The sequence below is a fragment of the Neolamprologus multifasciatus genome, chromosome 3 (assembly GCF_963576455.1).
Source record: "Neolamprologus multifasciatus chromosome 3, fNeoMul1.2, whole genome shotgun sequence".
NCBI classification, from domain to species: domain Eukaryota; kingdom Metazoa; phylum Chordata; class Actinopteri; order Cichliformes; family Cichlidae; genus Neolamprologus; species Neolamprologus multifasciatus.
The window spans coordinates 9179470-9196980 of record NC_140441.1 but is presented as its reverse complement, the minus strand read 5'-3'; the positions used below and the strand labels follow the sequence as shown (position 1 = coordinate 9196980).

At 41.0% G+C, this 17511-nt stretch overlaps 3 protein-coding genes across 11 annotated transcripts in view; 1 reads left to right on the top strand and 2 right to left on the bottom strand.

The window, feature by feature from the left end:
• Positions 1–17511, bottom strand: part of LOC146521463 (programmed cell death 1 ligand 1-like) — a 283173-nt gene that overhangs the window by 94810 nt on the left and 170852 nt on the right. The gene's annotated exons all lie outside the window — the stretch shown is intronic.
• The window catches only part of LOC146521472 (uncharacterized), a 63398-nt gene that overhangs the window by 28372 nt on the left and 17515 nt on the right, over positions 1–17511 (top strand). The window lies entirely within an intron of this gene.
• The window catches only part of LOC146521473 (NLR family CARD domain-containing protein 3-like), a 36907-nt gene that overhangs the window by 7290 nt on the left and 12106 nt on the right, over positions 1–17511 (bottom strand). For 5 of the 8 annotated variants that reach the window (XR_014873310.1, XM_085154941.1, XM_085154942.1 and 2 more), the window contains 6 exons: positions 15047–15125; positions 14698–14884; positions 12776–14579; positions 7555–7728; positions 3073–3246; positions 1156–1329 (listed from right to left, as the gene is read on the bottom strand). Coding sequence is in view for 7 of the 8 variants with exons in the window: in XM_085154941.1 (XP_085011067.1) it covers positions 1156–1329; positions 3073–3246; positions 7555–7728; positions 12776–14579; positions 14698–14884; positions 15047–15125 (2592 nt within the window). In the remaining variant the exon portion in view is untranslated. Of the gene's footprint in view, positions 1–1155; positions 1330–3072; positions 3247–7554; positions 7729–12771; positions 14580–14697; positions 14885–15046; positions 15126–17511 lie in introns of those variants that run through there. The other 3 variants (XM_085154945.1, XM_085154943.1, XM_085154947.1) reach the window with 3 other exon arrangements.

Genomic DNA, 17511 nt, shown 5'->3' with positions numbered 1-17511 from the left:
TCAAACACATGATCATGATTCATACAGATGTGAGGAGCACACATCTGTTAGCTGTTCTTTCTTACATGGGTAAGCTTGTACACTGATCTACAGCTGACTGACACTGAGTTATTTCCTCATTCATAAAATCAATGCTCAGAGGAGAGAGTTCATCTACACAAGTGTACTTTGTTGCAAAAGCCTAAATTACAGTTAAATATTAGTTTGCTAAACATGAAGCTTTTAAAGCCAATCAGTGATTATTATATTAGGATGGGGACGGCTATAGCATTACAGATTTACCATCAGCTCAGGATAAAATCTATGATCTCCATCTTTGTAACTCAGACTCTGTGGACAGTGTTGCGGTCAAATTGGAAGTTTCCTGCACTGCAAACAGTTGCACACTGATCAAATCAATCACACTGATGGAAACGTGTGTGTCACAGGTTGATCTTGGAGATGATGATGTAAATATCTGAGTGAAGATGAGGCTGAAATGACTTTAAGACTTAAACTGAACTCAAACATTTTCAAGGTAGCTGCTCTGGTAACGCTCTGATTGTAATATGGTTACATTTCATGATGAAATGTAACCATATTACAACTGAATCATTAGATTTCAAATCAACAAATCACAAGTAAACTTCATATTCACCAACACTCAGTGTGATGCCATCAGTAAATATCTCAGCCTCCAGCTCACTTGAAAGCATCTGGCTACCTGACCAGTCACCATTACCCAGCATGCCATGCAGCTGTGTCAGTTTGTAAATGTGCAATAATTCCTGTTCAAAACAGTTTGTTTCACAGATTGTGGTGTGCTGTGACCTTTGACCCACTAAAGAGAATCAGCTGTGGATTATTTATTGTTGTGTCTGATACTTAGAACCATGAGGAAAAATGCTACACAGTTAATGAGGATCCCCTCTCTCTGAATTAGGAAAAGTCAGCAGGTCGTGTATGTACTGTGGGCCACGTGTTGAGTATCACTGTTTGAAATGTGAACATTGTTCTACTACAGTCAATGGACTAAACCAGAGAAGAATAAAAGAGAGTTTACCATGAAGATTCTCAGTGTGGATCAGTATATTATCAGCCTTATGTCTGCAGTTTAGTGTCAGCAAACCTTTCACATCATATTCATCTCAGCACAACTAAAACATGGTGCCTGACCTCAGAGTTTCAAGTTCACATCCTGGACTCTCCAGAAAACAACACAGCTGCTTCACTCCTGTGTCCTGCAAGTTGTTCAGGCTCAGGTTCAGCTCTCTCAGATTGGAGGGGTTGGACTTCAGTGCTGCTCCCAGATAGTCACAGCTGATCTCTGACAAACCACAGCTCTTCAATCTGTATAAACAATGAAAGATGTGAGTTTATTAGAAAAAGTGTGAGCTTGAAATTATTCAGTGTTACATCATCTGTTCACAGCTGAAGAAAGTTCAGAAAGTAGAAGTTTAGAAAATAGAAATTCCAAACAGCTGAAGCCAACAGGAAGCAGCTTCAAACAAACACAGCAAGAGAAAAGACCATAATTTTTCCACATTAAAGTCGTACATTTCTAACAAGAGTATTTTAAAGACAGTGTTACTGATGATCATCTTCTGTTCAGTTAAAAAAAAAATGAAGCTCTAAAGGGCTCAGCCTTTATCTCCAAGAAACAAAGTTGTTCTCGGAGACCCACCAGGTCAGCTGATCTGTAGACAGCACAAGCATCTTTAAATGAGTCTGAGAGGTGAGCAGTCTTTGGAAGCCTTTACTGTCTGATAGTGATGTTTAAATGATGGCTCAGAGCAGGATTTTGATCATTATTTTGCTTTTCTTCTATTATTATGTTTAGCTTCTGCTTCACAGATATTCTCTGAAATGTTTCCCACTGTTGGACAAGCTTTCAGAGTTTCTTCATAAAGGAGATCTCCTGTGGAGTCCATCTGTGCACACACAGTACCACCAAACTCGTCTCATACTGAACATGCAGTCTTTGCAGAATTCATCAGTACTTTGACTGTTTCTCAGGTTAGCCATTTAGCATTTCTCCAGGCTGAGTCACAGAGCATCACATGATGTCACAAAAGCTGATTGGTCAGCTGCAGTGATAGTGACGGAGCAGCATTAATGATGATGCTGTAGAACAACAGGAACACAGGATATCAGAATGTTAGTGGGTATAGTCATTCCTGCTGCACTGTTTGTTCTTCTTATTGAAGTGACCTGCTGAGAGCTCACATTTTTATCTGTAGAAATTATGTCAGTCTGACTCATCACGTTTTTGGAGGCATGTTTGATGTTTGCTCTTCTGGAAACTCTCAGTAGAATTTAAGGAATATGGAAAGGAATGGCGACACGCTTCAGTCTTTATGGACCTGTTTTTGTACCTGACACAAAACAGGCAGGTACATCATTCTACATGTTTGTACATCAGCTTATGAAATCCTGTCTGCTGTTAAAGTCTTTATTTATTACTCTTCACCTGCTTCACTGTCACTGTGTGGGCGGAGCTGCCTGAGCCCCACCCACAAAGACACAGCTCTTCTCTTGAGCTAAACTTCTGCTTAATCTCCGTCTCTTTTCTTCCTCCTCCATCTCTCTTTTCTCTTCTTCAGTGTTCTGCAGCCACGGAGGCTCTCACGGCCGTTAACACACCCATACCTGACCAGTTACCATTACCTAGCATGCGGTGCAGCAGTGTCAGTTTGTAAATGTGCAATAATTCCTGCTCCAAACGGTTTCTGTTTCACAGATTGCGGTGTGCCGTAACCTTTGACCTACTAAAGAGAGTCAGCTGTGGATTATTCATTGTTGTGTCTGATACCTTGAATAATGTTACACAGTTAACCAGGGTCCCCTCTCTCTGAATTAGGAAAGGTCGCCAGGCCGCGTGTGGACCGCGGGCCACATGTTGAGTATCACTGTTTGAAATGTGAAAATCGTTCTACTACAATCAATGAACTAAACCAGAGAAGAAGAAAACAGACTTTACCATGAAGATCCTCTGTGTGGATCAGTATAATATCAGCTTTATGTCTGCAGTTTAGTGTCAGCAAACCTTTCACATCATATTCATCTCAGTACAACTAAAACATGCTGACTGACCTCAGAGTTTGAAGTTCACATCCTGGACTCTCCAGAAAACAACACAGCCGCTTCACTCCTGAATCCTGCAGGTTGTTCAGGCTCAGGTCCAGCTCTCTCAGATGGGAGGGGTTGGACTTCAGTGCTGTTGTCAGATAATCACAGCTAATCTCTGACAAACCACAGCTCTTCAATCTGTATAAAGAATGAAAGATGTAAGTTTATCAGACAAAGTGTGTGCTTGAAATCATTCAGTTTGTCATAATCTTTTCAGAGCTGAAGAAAGTTCAGAATGTAGAAACTCCAAACAGCTGAAGCCAACAGGAAGCAGCTTCAAACAAACACAAGAGAAAAAAACTCATAATTTTTCCACATTAAAATTGTATATTTCTAACAAGAGTGTTTTAAAGACAGCGTTACTGATGATCATCTTCTGTTCACTAAAACTTTGGTTTTCCACATGTGAGTGCAAAGAGGGAGCCAGGAGGACGACAGGGAGATGGTACAAGACCATCAAGAACCCAGCGAGGAAATGAGCAGAAGGCTTTTGGAGCCTGTTGGATTGAACAATCAAACCAAGTGGCCCTAAAGAAACTCCATCATATTATTGTTCAACATATACCAGTTTCCTCTGGGATCAGTGGAACTTGTACAACTGCAGCATTTTCGAATGATTAACGTCAGAACACGATTCACTCACTTCTACATCAACACATATCAGATTATTGTTGATCATCAGAAATCCTTGTGCCCAGCTCCCCAATGATTTCCCGTTTCTTTACTGTAAATGCAACATGTACAGCACGTTCTGAGAAACATTAGCAGCATGACATCATCACCATCATGACCTGATTTCAGCTTCTTCTTCTCATTCTTCATCATTAATCACACTTTGTTTTCATTCATTTCCTCATCACATTTATTTTTTAACACTATTACAGTTCAGTCACAGATTCATTCAAACACATGATCATGATTCATACAGATGTGAGGAGCACACATCTGTTAGCTGTTCTTTCTTACATGGCTAAGCTTGTACACTGATCTACAGCTGACTGACACTGAGTTATTTCCACATTCATAAAGTCAATGCTCAGAGGAGAGAGTTCATCTCCACAAGTGCACAGTAGTCCCTCGCCATATTGTGGTCCACTTTTTGCGGCCTCGCTGTTTCGCACAATTTTTTTTGTGCAACTTTGCATGCTTTTTTCCCCCCCAAATAAACACAGCACATTGTGTTCTGCATCCTGATTTGCTGTAGAGCATTGTCAATCAATCTCTTCTGTGCCGTGTCTCCTGTCCAGTATTGAATGTGTTCAGCTTGTCAAATTTACATAAATGTCCGATCGCTACAGTGTGACTCTGAAGTGCTGTACTGTATGTTTGTAAGTTTTCTCCCCAACAAACACAACAATGTCGACAAAACGTTTTGCACCATGAAAGGCACCTGCGATAACACCCAAAAGGCAGAGGAAGATGCTAACCACCACACCAAAAGTCCGACTTCTGGACATGCTAAAGGAACACAGAAGTTACCATATTTTACCATAAGGCACACCGGATTATAAGGCGCACTAAGTGAAACAAAACAGTCATATAAGTTGAACTTTACTCAACTCATTCTTCTTGCTTCCTCTACTTCTGTACCATTGATTCATTCATGTTGAATTCTGCTCTATTCTAATGTTCTGGACCTGAAAAGAGGCCTTGATCTTTGGTTTAATTCTAGAATACTCAACTTATTTTTCTATCTGTAATAATTGTGAAAAATAAAGTTGGCTACTTTGCAGATTTCACCTATGGTGGGTTATTTTTAGAACGTAACTCCTGCGATAAACGAAGGACCACTGTACTTTGTTACAAAAGCGGAAATCCCAGTTAAACATTAGTTTGCTAAACATGAAGCTTTTACAGCCAATCAGTGATCAATATATCAGGATGGGGACGGCAATGGCAGTACAGATTTACCATCAGCTCCGGATAAAATCTATGATCTCCATCTTTCTAACTCTGAGACTTTGTGGTCAGTGTTGCTGTCAGATTGGAAGTTTCCTGCACTGTAAACCTTTACTGTGTTGCACAGTGATCAGTGATCCATAATTGTTTGATTAGAATCAATCACACTGATGAAAACATGTATGTCACAGGTGGATCTTGGAGATGATGTAAATATCTGAGTGAAGATGAGGCTGAAATTACTTTAAGACTAAAACTGAAGTCAATCTTTTTCAAAGCAGCTGCAGACACTCTGATTGTAATCTGATTATATTAGAGTTAATTATTTTAAGATTGTCATTAGCACAAAGTCATGTGACCATTGCTTTTATGTGTCCTAATATGGTTGTCATTGTGCAGAAAGAGATGGATAATTAGGAGCTGTATTTTCAGCTTTGCACAGACATGTGCAAAGCATCCCCATTACACATTTAGATTTCACACTTCTATGACCTTAGGCAAGTTCCCGTTTTTATAGTTTAGCGAGACACTCACTTCTGCTGTTTCGGCATGACGCACGTTAGTTTGTGAAAGGTCACACTCTGTATGAGGGCGACTGGAGTGACTGATATCATGCCTTGTATGGTGTCAGGAAAAGACAAAGACACACACACACATAGGCGTATACTTTGCTCACACACACATGCCTGCTTAAAACTGTCACGTGGTTAACTGAATTGTGTGTGACCTCTGTTGTCAATAAAAAGTGAGGCGGACGCAGAGGAGTTTGAGTTGCTTGGACAGGCGAGTGGCAGCACTGCCCTCCGACGCTCCCCTTGCAAGTAAAACTATTGTGGTGTCTGTGTGGTTGCTTTCAGTAACAGTTTCTGTTTACCAGCAGGGGTGACTTAAACCCAACATATTACATCTCATGATGAAATGTAATCAGGTTACAGCTGAATCATTAGATTTCAAATCAAAATGTAAAGTTAGGATTCATCTAATCAAATTTCAAACTGCTCGACGAGGAGCATTGACATTAGAATAAATGATGGATTTTGTATAAACTTTATTAAGTCTGTGATGATGACAGAGTGACCCACACTGATTCAAACTCTTCTTCCTTCCTGTTTTTATGTCACGGTCAGCACTGGTGCGTCTTTATATTCCTGCTCCTCTGGATTCACACCGAGCCTCTGCTCTTTATTTACCTGTTGCCATGGTGAATCGAAGTATCGGGCTCCATAACTAAAACTGAGCATGCTCTACTTCCTGGAACATACCTTATTATCTAATGTGAGCTGATTCTTTTTATTAACACCTTATTCTGCTCACAGAGCACTGCACTCTCAGACTGCAGGCTTACTTATGCTTGCTGGAATATTAAAAATTAGAAATTTAAATGTGTTTCTAATAAACTGCTTTGAAAATAAATGCTTGTATGTTAAACTGTTGGGGTGAGCTCCCTGTAAGAGAGGAGGAAATAACTGGAACCAATTTCAAAGTGTGGATTAAAAAACAGTCCTGTCAGCTGAACATTTTCAACTGTGTGTTCATGGTGTCACTAAATGAAAACATGAAGCTGTGATTAGCTGACACTGTAAATGCCGGCAAAGCCACTTTACTTTTACACTTTTATTCTGAAAGAGTACCATAGCACTTCCTCTTTTATTGTGTGAGACTTCCTGTTCTGTTCTCAGTGAAACAACACAAACATGTTGCTTCAGAGTGAGTGAAAAACTTTATTTTTTTTAAAAATACTGACGCAGAATTATGTATTTTATTTACCTGTCACATGCTAAAACTTTGGAAAGTTTACACAATATAGTTGAATTCAGGTTTTTTTGTATATGCATGTCATTTGTTTGTGGTGTGGAATGACTAGCTAGGAGATGCTCATGGAGGAGGTTGCTAGCAGGGTCAGCATGATTAGCACCCTTGGAAGCAGAAAGAGATTGGTTTAATGATTGCAAATGATTGTTTATGTATTTAAGAGACAGAAATGTTGTCGTTAATTCATTTTATTAAATGCTGTAACATAAATTTTTAAAAGCTGTTGATTTATGTCAGTGTCACGATTTGAGTTCATCAAAATAATTTTCTATATAGTAAAATGTGAACATTTCTGCACTTTCCACTTAAATGCTATTATTGCATTTGTTTGTGCATCTTTATAGTTTTCATGGTGCCATATTGTCAGTGGTTTAAAGAGGAGAGAATAAAGTTGCATCAGTCGAAGCTCTCTGCGTTATGAGTGGTAATTCCAAGTGGGCAGCTACAGACACTTTGAACACAGTTAGTACACACAGAGGCAGACTCTGTCTACACCCTCAGAGCAAAAGCTGTCCACATGTGTCTGTCAGTCCAAATACTTCTTATTGCTGGAATCACTACAGTCAAAGCTGGAAATCATTCACAAGTAAACATCATATTCACCAACACTCAGTGTGATGTCATCAGTAAATATCTCAGCCTCCGGCTCACCTGAAAGCATCTGACTACCTACCAAGTGTCAGCACAACTTTCACATCATATTCATCTCAGCACAACTAAAACATGGAGACTGACCTCAGAGTTACAAGTCCACATCCTGGACTCTCCAGAAAACAACACAGCTGCTTCACTCCTGAATCCTGCAGGTTGTTCAGGCTCAGGTCCAGTTCTATCAGGTGGGAGGGGTTGGACTTCAGTGCTGCTGCCAGATAATCACAGCTGATCTCTGACAAACCACAGTCCCACAATCTGTATAAAGAACGAAAGATGTAAGTTTATTAGACAAAGTGTGTGCTTGAAATCATTCAGTGTTTCAAAATCTGTACAGAGCTGACGAAAGTTCAGAATGTAGAAGTTTAGAAAATGGAAACGCCAAACAGCTGAAGCCAACAGGAAGCAGCTTAAAAATACACAACAGCAGTGATGATGTTGGCATAGTTTCACTTGGAGGCGAAGTCTGTTTACACACACACACACACACACACACCAAGAAAAGAGGCTGCTACCAAGATAGTGAGCTAAGGCTGGGTGTAGTTTAAGATATGAAGTCCAGACTTTACCTTTGAACTGGACACAATTATGGCCAGAGATGGGCAGTAACGCGTTACTGTAATCCGATTACTTTTTAAAGTAACAAATAACGTAAGGGATTACTATTGCAAAAAAGTAGATTACTGTTACTTTTCTGTAAGCATGCTGCGTTACTTTTACAGTTTAGCAATGCAGTTTGTGTTTGTTTGTAAGTGTCTCATAACAATGATGTAAGCATGTGTGACGTCCGTGGCAACGTCAGAGTACAACCATACAGCGTTAAAAGCGTGGAAATACTTAAATTACTTCAAGTTTTATTTTGTAAAATGTGACTAAAATTAGTGTCCGCTGTACACTCTTCGTGGGAAGAAAACTTCTTTCTACTGCGAAACTTCAAATCTGATCAACCATCTAGGCAAGCCGCCACGGCAATGTGAAATCAACAAAGAAACCCCCAGATCCACCCAATGGCATGACTGCTGTGGCACTGGGCAGATCTCCAATTGCTCCGCTCCTGCTAAACAGGTGAAAATAGATTTAAGAGCGACAGGACTAGGGATGGGTATTGTTTAGGTTTTATCCGATACCGATGCCAAACCGGTACTTTTGAAACAGTGCCGGTGCTCGAACCGGTGCTCAAACCGGTGCTCAAACTGGTGCTTAAAGAATAGAGAACACAGACTTTGTCCAAAAACCTCTTATGTTTATATTTTTAGCAGGGGTTTTTTTTCCAGCAAAATGATAACCATGATTATCCTTTTCTGTTGATACAACATACCTATTTTGGTTGGAACCGGTGCTCAAACAATGGAAAACAAACTTTGTCCTAAAACCTCTCATGTTTAGCTGTTTTTTTGTAAAAAGATAACAATGTTAGCCTTTTCTGTAGCTATAGGGCATACAGTGGGATGCAGAAGTTTGGGCAACCTTGTTAATAGTCATTATTTTGGTTGGTTGTTTTCGTTGGTTTTTACAATAAAAAATGTCAGTTAAATATATCATATAGGAGACACACACAGTGATATTTGAGAAGTGAAATGAAGTTTATTGCATTTACAGAAAGTGTGCAATAATTGTTTAAACAAAATCAGGTAGATGCATCAATTTGGGCACTGTTGTCATTTTATTGATTCCAAAAACTTTAGAACTAATTATTGGAACTCGAATTGGCTTGGTAAGCTCAGTGACCCCTGACCCTACATACACAGATGAATACAATAATGAGAAAGAGTATTTAAGGGGTCAATTGTAAGTTTCCCTCCTCTTTTAATTTTGTCTGAAGAGTAGCAACATGGGGTTCTCAAAACAACTCTCAAATGACCTGAAGACAAAGACTGTTGACCATCATGGTTTAGGGGAAGGATACAGAAAGCTGTCTCAGAGATTTAAGCTGTCAGTTTCCACAGTTTGGAACATATTGAGAAAATGGAAGACCACAGGCTCAAGTTAAGGCTCGAAGTGGCAGACCAAGAAAAATCTCGGATAGACAGAAGGGACGAATGGTGAGAACAGTCAGAGTCAACCCACAGACCAGCACCAAAGACCTACAACATCATCTTGCAGCAGATGGAGTCACTGTGCATCGTTCAACCATTCGGCACACTTTCCACAAGGAGATGCTTTATGCGAGAGTGATGCAGAGGAAGCCTTTTCTGTTAAAGTTGAGGGACACATGGATTCCACTCAGTATCAGCAGATTCTGGAGACCAATGTCCAGGATTCAGTGACAAAGCTGAAGCTGTGCCGGGGCTGGATCTTTCAACAAGACAAAGACCTGAAACACTGCTCAAAATCCACTAAGGCATTCATGCAGAGGAACAAGTAAAACGTTCTGGAACAGTCATCTCAGTCACCAGACCTGAATATTATTGAAAATCTGTGGTGTGAGTTACAGAGAGCTGTCCATGCTCGGAAGCCATCAAACCCGAATGAACTAGAGATGTTTTGTAAAGAGGAATGGTCCAAAATACCTTCAATCACAATCCAGAGTCTCATTGGAACCTACAGGAAGCATTTAGAGGCAGTAATTTCTGCAAAAGGCGGATCTACTAAAAAATTTTTTCATTTCTTTTTTGTGGTGCCCAAATTTATGCACCTGCCTGATTTTGTTTAAACATTTATTGCACACTTTCTGAAAATCCAATAAACTTCATTTCACTTCTCAAATATCACTGTGTGTGTCTCTTATATGATATATTTAACTGACATTTTTTATTGTCTGTCAGTGCGCCCCAGGGTGGCTGTGGCTACAATGTAGCTTGCCTTCACCAGTGTGTGAATGTGTGTGTGACTGGGTGGATGACTGGATGTGTAAAGTGCTTTGGGGTTCTTAAGGACTAGTAAAGCGCTATACAAATACAGGCCATTTACCATTGTAACAACCAACGATTTATACAGGAAAATAATGACTATTAACAAGGTTGCCCAAACGTTTGCATCCCACTGTATATGGTATTGCTCTATCAAACAAGAAGCCAGCCGCATGTAACTACAACGGTGTTTGCTAGTTCACCTTACGTGCATTAATTTAATAACGTGGTTAGCGTACTCAACGTAAATTACACACGAACAACATTAAGCTACTCGCCCAGAGAAGAGCGGCTGCTGCTGCTATCATCATCCATCATTTCTGCTACACTGGCAGGGCTAGGGGCCAGGACTCTCAGCCCTGGCGCGGGGTGCCACCAGTGCATCGAGCCACCTGAGGGGCTCTTCAACTGGTGGGGGAGGCTGCTACATATTTGCAGGTCTCCTCACTCCAGGAACTCACTCTGCAGGTGGGGTAGAGATATAGGAGAGGTGGAGAAAGAACTCAGTCTGGGTGTCTATAGTCTTGTGTAGTCTGGGAGATGAGTGGATGATGGGGTGGGTGCAGTTTTCTCTGTGGTGGGGTCGGGTGGGGTGCCCCAGGCTCTGTGGGGCCACTTGCCCCTCCCTTCCTTCCCTCCCCATCTCCAGCTGCCTCCCTCTTCCCACTCCTTCCCACTGGAGCTCACGGGCATGTCACTGCAACCCCCGACGGCTCCTGCTCAGCAGCTGCTCAGTGACCCCTTATCTGGGGCTCTCCTCAACTCTTTCCGGGATAGTGGCACGGTTTCCTCTCCGTTGGTCTTCCTTGGTCTCTTGTGTTCTGAGGGCCTCTGGATGTCTGGAGTTTTGATCTCCTCCATACCTGCTTCATGCCCTGGAGGACGGGGCTGTGGCTCCCCACACCCTCTAGCAGATCATTACATGAAGGAACCTTTTAAAAACAAGCGCGTTCATGCTCACAGGTGTACACACGGGTGCTCAGAGACACAAACTACACCCTTTTTGGCTCCTACCTGAAAGCACACTGTGCGCTGTCGATTTTACGTGCTGCACAATAATATTCAATATTTAGCATTTACTGTTATATTCACATAGATTATTGCGATTATGTTGTTTATTATATTTCTCTTTTTTTTGCTTGTTTTCTTTTTTTTTTTTTCCTCAACAGGTGATCTAGGTGATTGATATATGTATTTTTTGTTTTGTTTGTCTCTGTTTTTTGCCCTTTATCACCATTCCTCTTCCCCGCTGTTTTTCTTCCCCTACCTCTCTTTCTTTCTCCCTTTTCTTCCCCCAGTATGTAGCAAGTAAAAGCAAAATAAAATAAACAATAAAAACAAAGGTGAATAAAATGAGCCCGGGATGGTCCATTTGGTAAAGTATATCCATTGGTCATCTTTGTTGGCCTTTAGACAATAATTCTTTAGACAAGAACCAAACGGGACAGGCGGGAAAAAAACCAAACAATGTAATGCGCGTGAAATTATAAGATTAAAACTAATAAAACTATTTTTAAAAAGAGACTTTTCCATTAGATTCAATTTTATACGATGGATCATGCAGAAAAAATAGAATTGGGCTGAAAGATCTCTTGCTTTAAGTTACTAGTAACCAATTACTTTTGAAAATAAGTAATCAGTAAAGCAATGGGGAAAAAAAAATAAGAGGTGGTGCCACTCAAGGTTAGTTTCAAACCAAGTTATGACTAAGACATCTCTTTCTCTAATATTAAAATTTGTTTGATGATCTACAACATGCAATTATGATAAATATGCAAAACAAATAGAAATCAGGTGACTACAGAAGACTGTGTTTAAATGATATGCATTAGAAACAGAACAAAAGACCTGGTCTTGGAAACAACTTAGGGCTAGGAAAGCTGAAGGTTCCTGAAGGATCAGACCTATGCTTCTATTTTGGTTAAATGGATGCTGGAGGTGCTTGGTGTTGACAGGTGAATTATTCTGAACCGAGTGCACTGGGTCAGGCTGAAGAGAAATGCTGCTCAACCAAGAACAATGGTTGAGCAGTATTTCCTTAAACATAAGGAAAAACTGAATGTAACGTATAAAAAGAAATCGTTTTTTTTACAAGATTGTTCTTAGATCTGGTATGAGGAACCCTAAAGCAACACCAGACATACGATTCAGTTCACCAGCAGCTACAGAGACTGGACACACCATACAGAGCGACTGTACCAGTGAGGCTGTAACGAACACCTTCTACTGCATCTTTAACTGAGGGATGCACTGAATTTAGTTTATAAAACTAGAAAAACACGACACTTTTGACTGCTATGAAATATTAAAACAATCATCATCTTAACTACAAATATTGAGGACTGTTTTGTTACTTTTAGAGCATCTAATACACTGTTTAGCTTGATTATTTTTAATTGTTTGTCTCTGATTTTTACAGAAACAACAAATGAAGGTATGAGCACATATTTACTTACAGAGCTTTGTTGGAGGCTTTGACCACTGGCAGCAGCCTCAGAAGAGCCTCCTCTGAAGCAGAGTATTTCTTCAGGTCAAACACATCCAGATCTTTTTCTGATGACAGTAAGATGAAGACCAGAGCTGACCACTGAGGAAGAGACAGTTTATCTGTGGAGAGACTTCCTGAACTCAGGGACTGTTGGATCTCCTCCACTAGAGAACAATCATTCAGTTCATTCAGACAGTGGAGCAAATTTATGCTTTGCTCTGCAGACAGATTCTCACTGAGCTTCTCCTTGATGTACTGGACTGTTTCCTGATTGGTCTGTGAGTCACATCCTCTCTGTGTCAGCAGACCTCGAAGGAGAGTCTGATTGGTCCGCAGTGAAAGACCCAGGAGGAAGCGGAGGAACAAATCCAGGTGTCCATTTGGACTCTGTAAAGTCTTGTTCACAGCACTCTGGTAGACCGATGTTAAATTGCTAATTTTTCTAAATAATTTAAACTTCTTAGTAGTAATTTGTTGTTCTTCCAGCAAATTGAGTCCAGAGTTGATGAAGGTCAGATGGACATGAAGAGCAGCTAGAAACTCCTGAACACTCAGATGGATGAAGCAGAACACCTTGTCCTGGTACAGTCCTCTCTCCTCTTTAAAGGTCTGTATGAACACTCCTGAGTACACTGAGGCTGCTCTGATATCGATGCCACACTCTGTAAGGTCTGATTCATAGAAGATCAGGTTTCCTTTCTGCAGCTGATCAAAAGCCAGTTTTCCCAGAGACTCAATCATCTTCCTGCTCTCTGGACTCCAGTGTGGATCTGTCTCAGCTCCTCCATCATACTTGACCTTCTTCACTTTGGCCTGAACCACCAGGAAGTGGATGTACATCTCAGTCAGGGTCTTGGGCAGCTGTCCTCCCTCTCTGGTTTTCAGCACATCCTCCAGAACTGTAGCAGTGATCCAGCAGAAGACTGGGATGTGGCACATGATGTGGACACTTCGTGATGTCTTGATGTGGGAGATGATCCTGTTGGAATACTTCTTGTCTCTGAATCTCTTCCTGAAGTACTCCTCCTTCTGTGGGTCAGTGAACCCTCTGACCTCTGTCACCATGCCAACACATGCAGGAGGGATCTGATTGGCTGCTGCAGGTCGTGTGGTTATCCAGAGGTGAGCAGAGGGAAGCAGTTTCCCCCTGATAAGGTTTGTCAGCAGCACATCCACTGAGGTGGACTTTCTAGGGTCAGTTAGGATTGTAGTTTTATGGAAGTCCAGAGGAAGTCGACACTCATCCAGACCATCAAAAATGAACAGAACCTGGAAGTCTTCAAAACTGCAGATTCCTGCTTCTTTGGTTTCAATAAAGAAGTGATGAACAAGTTCCACCAAGCTGAACTTTACCTCTTTCAGCACATTCAGCTCTCTGAAAGTGAATGGAAATATGAACTGGATGTCCTGGTTGGCTTTTTCTTCAGCCCAGTCCAAGGTGTATTTCTGTGTTAAGACTGTTTTTCCAATGCCAGACACTCCCTTTGTCAGCACTGTTCTGATTGGTTCATCTCTTCCAGGTGAAGCTTTAAAGATGTCTTCTTGTCTGATTGTTGTTTCTGGTCTGTCTGGTTTCCTGGATGCTTTTTCAATCTGTCTGACCTCATGTTCATCATTGACCTCTGCAGTCCCTCCCTCTGTGATGTAGAGCTCTGTGTAGATCTGATTCAGAAGGGTTGGGTTTCCTGCTTTTGCGATCCCCTCAAACACACACTGGAACTTCTTCTTCAGCTCAGATTTAAGTTTACGTTGACAAACTTCAGCAAGATGTTCTCAATAAATAAACAAAGAATATTACTTCATTATTTACAAATACCATATGACAACTTTTTTTGAACAAATGTTATTCATCTCTTGAGAGAGCTTAAATATTCAGAGATATCCTCTTACTGCTCTGCAGATGGTCAGCCAACTCCTCCTGCTTCATTCTCCTCAGAAAGTCCAGTGTGATCTTCACAAATGCCTCGCTGCTGCTGTTTCTCTGACTCTCTAAGCATTCGGGGTAATCTGGACTCAGAACCTTCTGGATCTTCTTCAGCTCATTCTTCACAAAAGTGATGATGTTGTCCTCCAGCAGCTAGAACAGAATACTTTATGAATGAGCCAATCAGACTGAAATCATGGAACCAAACATCAGATCCATGTTGGACACACTGACAATCCACTGGTCTATAAAGATCAGCATGGAGATGACTGTGAACAGAATAGATGTAAAAGTAGTTTTTGTACATGTACAGACCATAAATATGGAGTCCAGGTGTGTTTGATGCTGCTGGGCAGACTGACCACTGGGAAGCTCTGAGCTCTCCTGGTCCACTCTGTGGAGGAATCATGAAGAATTAGTTCAAGCCGAGGATAAAGATCCAGTAGACTTCTGCTCAAATAACTTCATCTGAATTAAGTTAGTCAAGTGAACACTCCGGATGTTATTTCATTGAAGAGTTAATCCACCCAAGCACAGGTGTGTACTGATTTACACAACACAGGTACGGTGGCTCATGACAGGCAAACTGGTGCTCAATGAACATTTAACCACCTGATCTGCATATTTGAATAATTATCCTGAGTATGCGCATTAGTATTGGACTTTGAGCTGTGTGTTGTTCCTGCTCTTCACTCTTTCTAGCAGCTTCTGTCCTGTAAAGCTTTGTCAGCTGCAATGAATCTACAACAACAGCATGATATGTTTCTGGAGTTTGAACAATCACAGATTCGACTTTGGGACTGACCTCAAACAACTTGTTGTCATGGTGATAGTCTACATATTCATTGGCTCCCAGTCAGTGTAGTTATGTGTGTACAGAGTAAGAAGATGCTTCAGACAGATGTTCCCACACACACAGCAGTAAAACATCAGACTACGTGGACAGATGAATGCTTGAAGCTTCCAAACATTTACATGGAAAAGCTTCAAATGTCTGTTTGTGTCAACAGTTCAGTGAGCAGAAGATGAACTGATCTCCCCAAGGCACAAAGTGTTCTCCATCTATAAGATACAAATGTGAAACCTTTCCTACAGAAACTGGAACAACTATAAACATTTGTGTAACTGCTGATCAATCCTACATCACTGAGGGAATCTGAGCTCAGTCCTTCACACAGAGCAGCTTCAGCTCTGGGTGTTGGTGGATTTTCAGTTGAGGAACTTCTACAATATTTCTGCTGGATTAGGATCCAGAGTTTGAGTTCGTTTAGTGCTTATAAAACTTTTTTTTTCCTTTTACCGTCCTTTAGAAGAACAACTTGTTTGCTTTGTGTCACTGTCTGACTTTCTCATGAGACTCAGTGATTCTACAAGAGGAGCAGCAGTAGGATGACTTAGAGCCCAGTAAATAACACTAAATAAAATATGAGGTCTGTGACAGTTATTAGACGTGATCTTGGAGAAATACTTTGTTTCTGCTGCTCTTACAGCCTTCTGATTGATAACAATGATCTGGTAAGATTATTCAACCAAGGCTGGGTTTTAGGTTTTAGACTCCTGGTTGTGAGAAGACCAATGGAATCAAAGATTTCCACAGGCGGGATATTTGATAACTCCTGACATCCTGGGGCCAGTGGGGACTGCTCCTCAATAGCGGCTAAGATACACACAGGCGCCATCTTGACACAACCCTATGACAGGCAGCTTGGAGCTGAGTACAAAATAAAGCGCCTTGAAGCGACTGTTGTTGCGATTGGGCGCTATATAAATAAAATTGAATTGAATTGATGGAGGTCTCATTAACAGCAGCCAGTATGAGCCAGGCTTTAGCTGCTTAGATGTTACCCTGGGTCTCTTTGTGACCTCTCAGACTGTTTAACAGATCAGACATAAAGACATGAGAATCAGAGACCAAGTGTTACGTGCAGGCTGTGTGCAGGCAGGAGTGGTGATATGAAGGACCCAAAATGCAGACTCACGGAAGTCAAAGGTGAACATAAATACAGCTTTAATGCTGAAGTCCAAAAAAAGTAACAAAACTGAGACTCCAAGGTAAACTTTACACAGACAGAACACACAGCAAAATAAGGGTAGATCGCGACACGGACACAGAGAATCACAGGGCTTAAATACATAGAGGGAGCAATCAGGGAATAGGTAACAGGAGGGAAACACAGCTGGGGCAAATCAGGCCTAACGAGACAAGAGGAAGCAAAACCAGATACATTAACATCAGACATGGACCTTCAAAATAAAAGAGGAAACATAACACAGACTGAACTAAAGACACAGACTCACATGCAGGCACTGCAACAAAGGGAACAAAGACATGGGACCAGGGCAGACAGACACTGACTGGACACGGGGATATAGCAACTAAGGATTACACAGAGACATAAACCATAATACATAACTCTAACGAAGAAACCAAAGAATAGAAATTATAAATAATACAATAAACTCAAAACCCTGGGTCAACGACCCAGGCATCCTAACACCAACCAGCTCTGTTCTTTAAATACAAACATGAACCCACTCAGTACAGACTTTCCCCAGAGATATGAGCATCACTGTCCTGAAACAGCAAATGACCAAGTCTAAGATTTTTATCTTTGTTTTTTCATTGTTTTCTTTTTAATGAATGTCTTGATGCATGCTCAATCATCCAGGTAAGTAAATCTCCAAAAGTTGATTCTGTTCATCTAGACGTAGCGTTTTAAGTGGGAGAAACATTTCAAGATGTCATTATGGAGGCAGATTAAACCATGGTCTCGTACGAC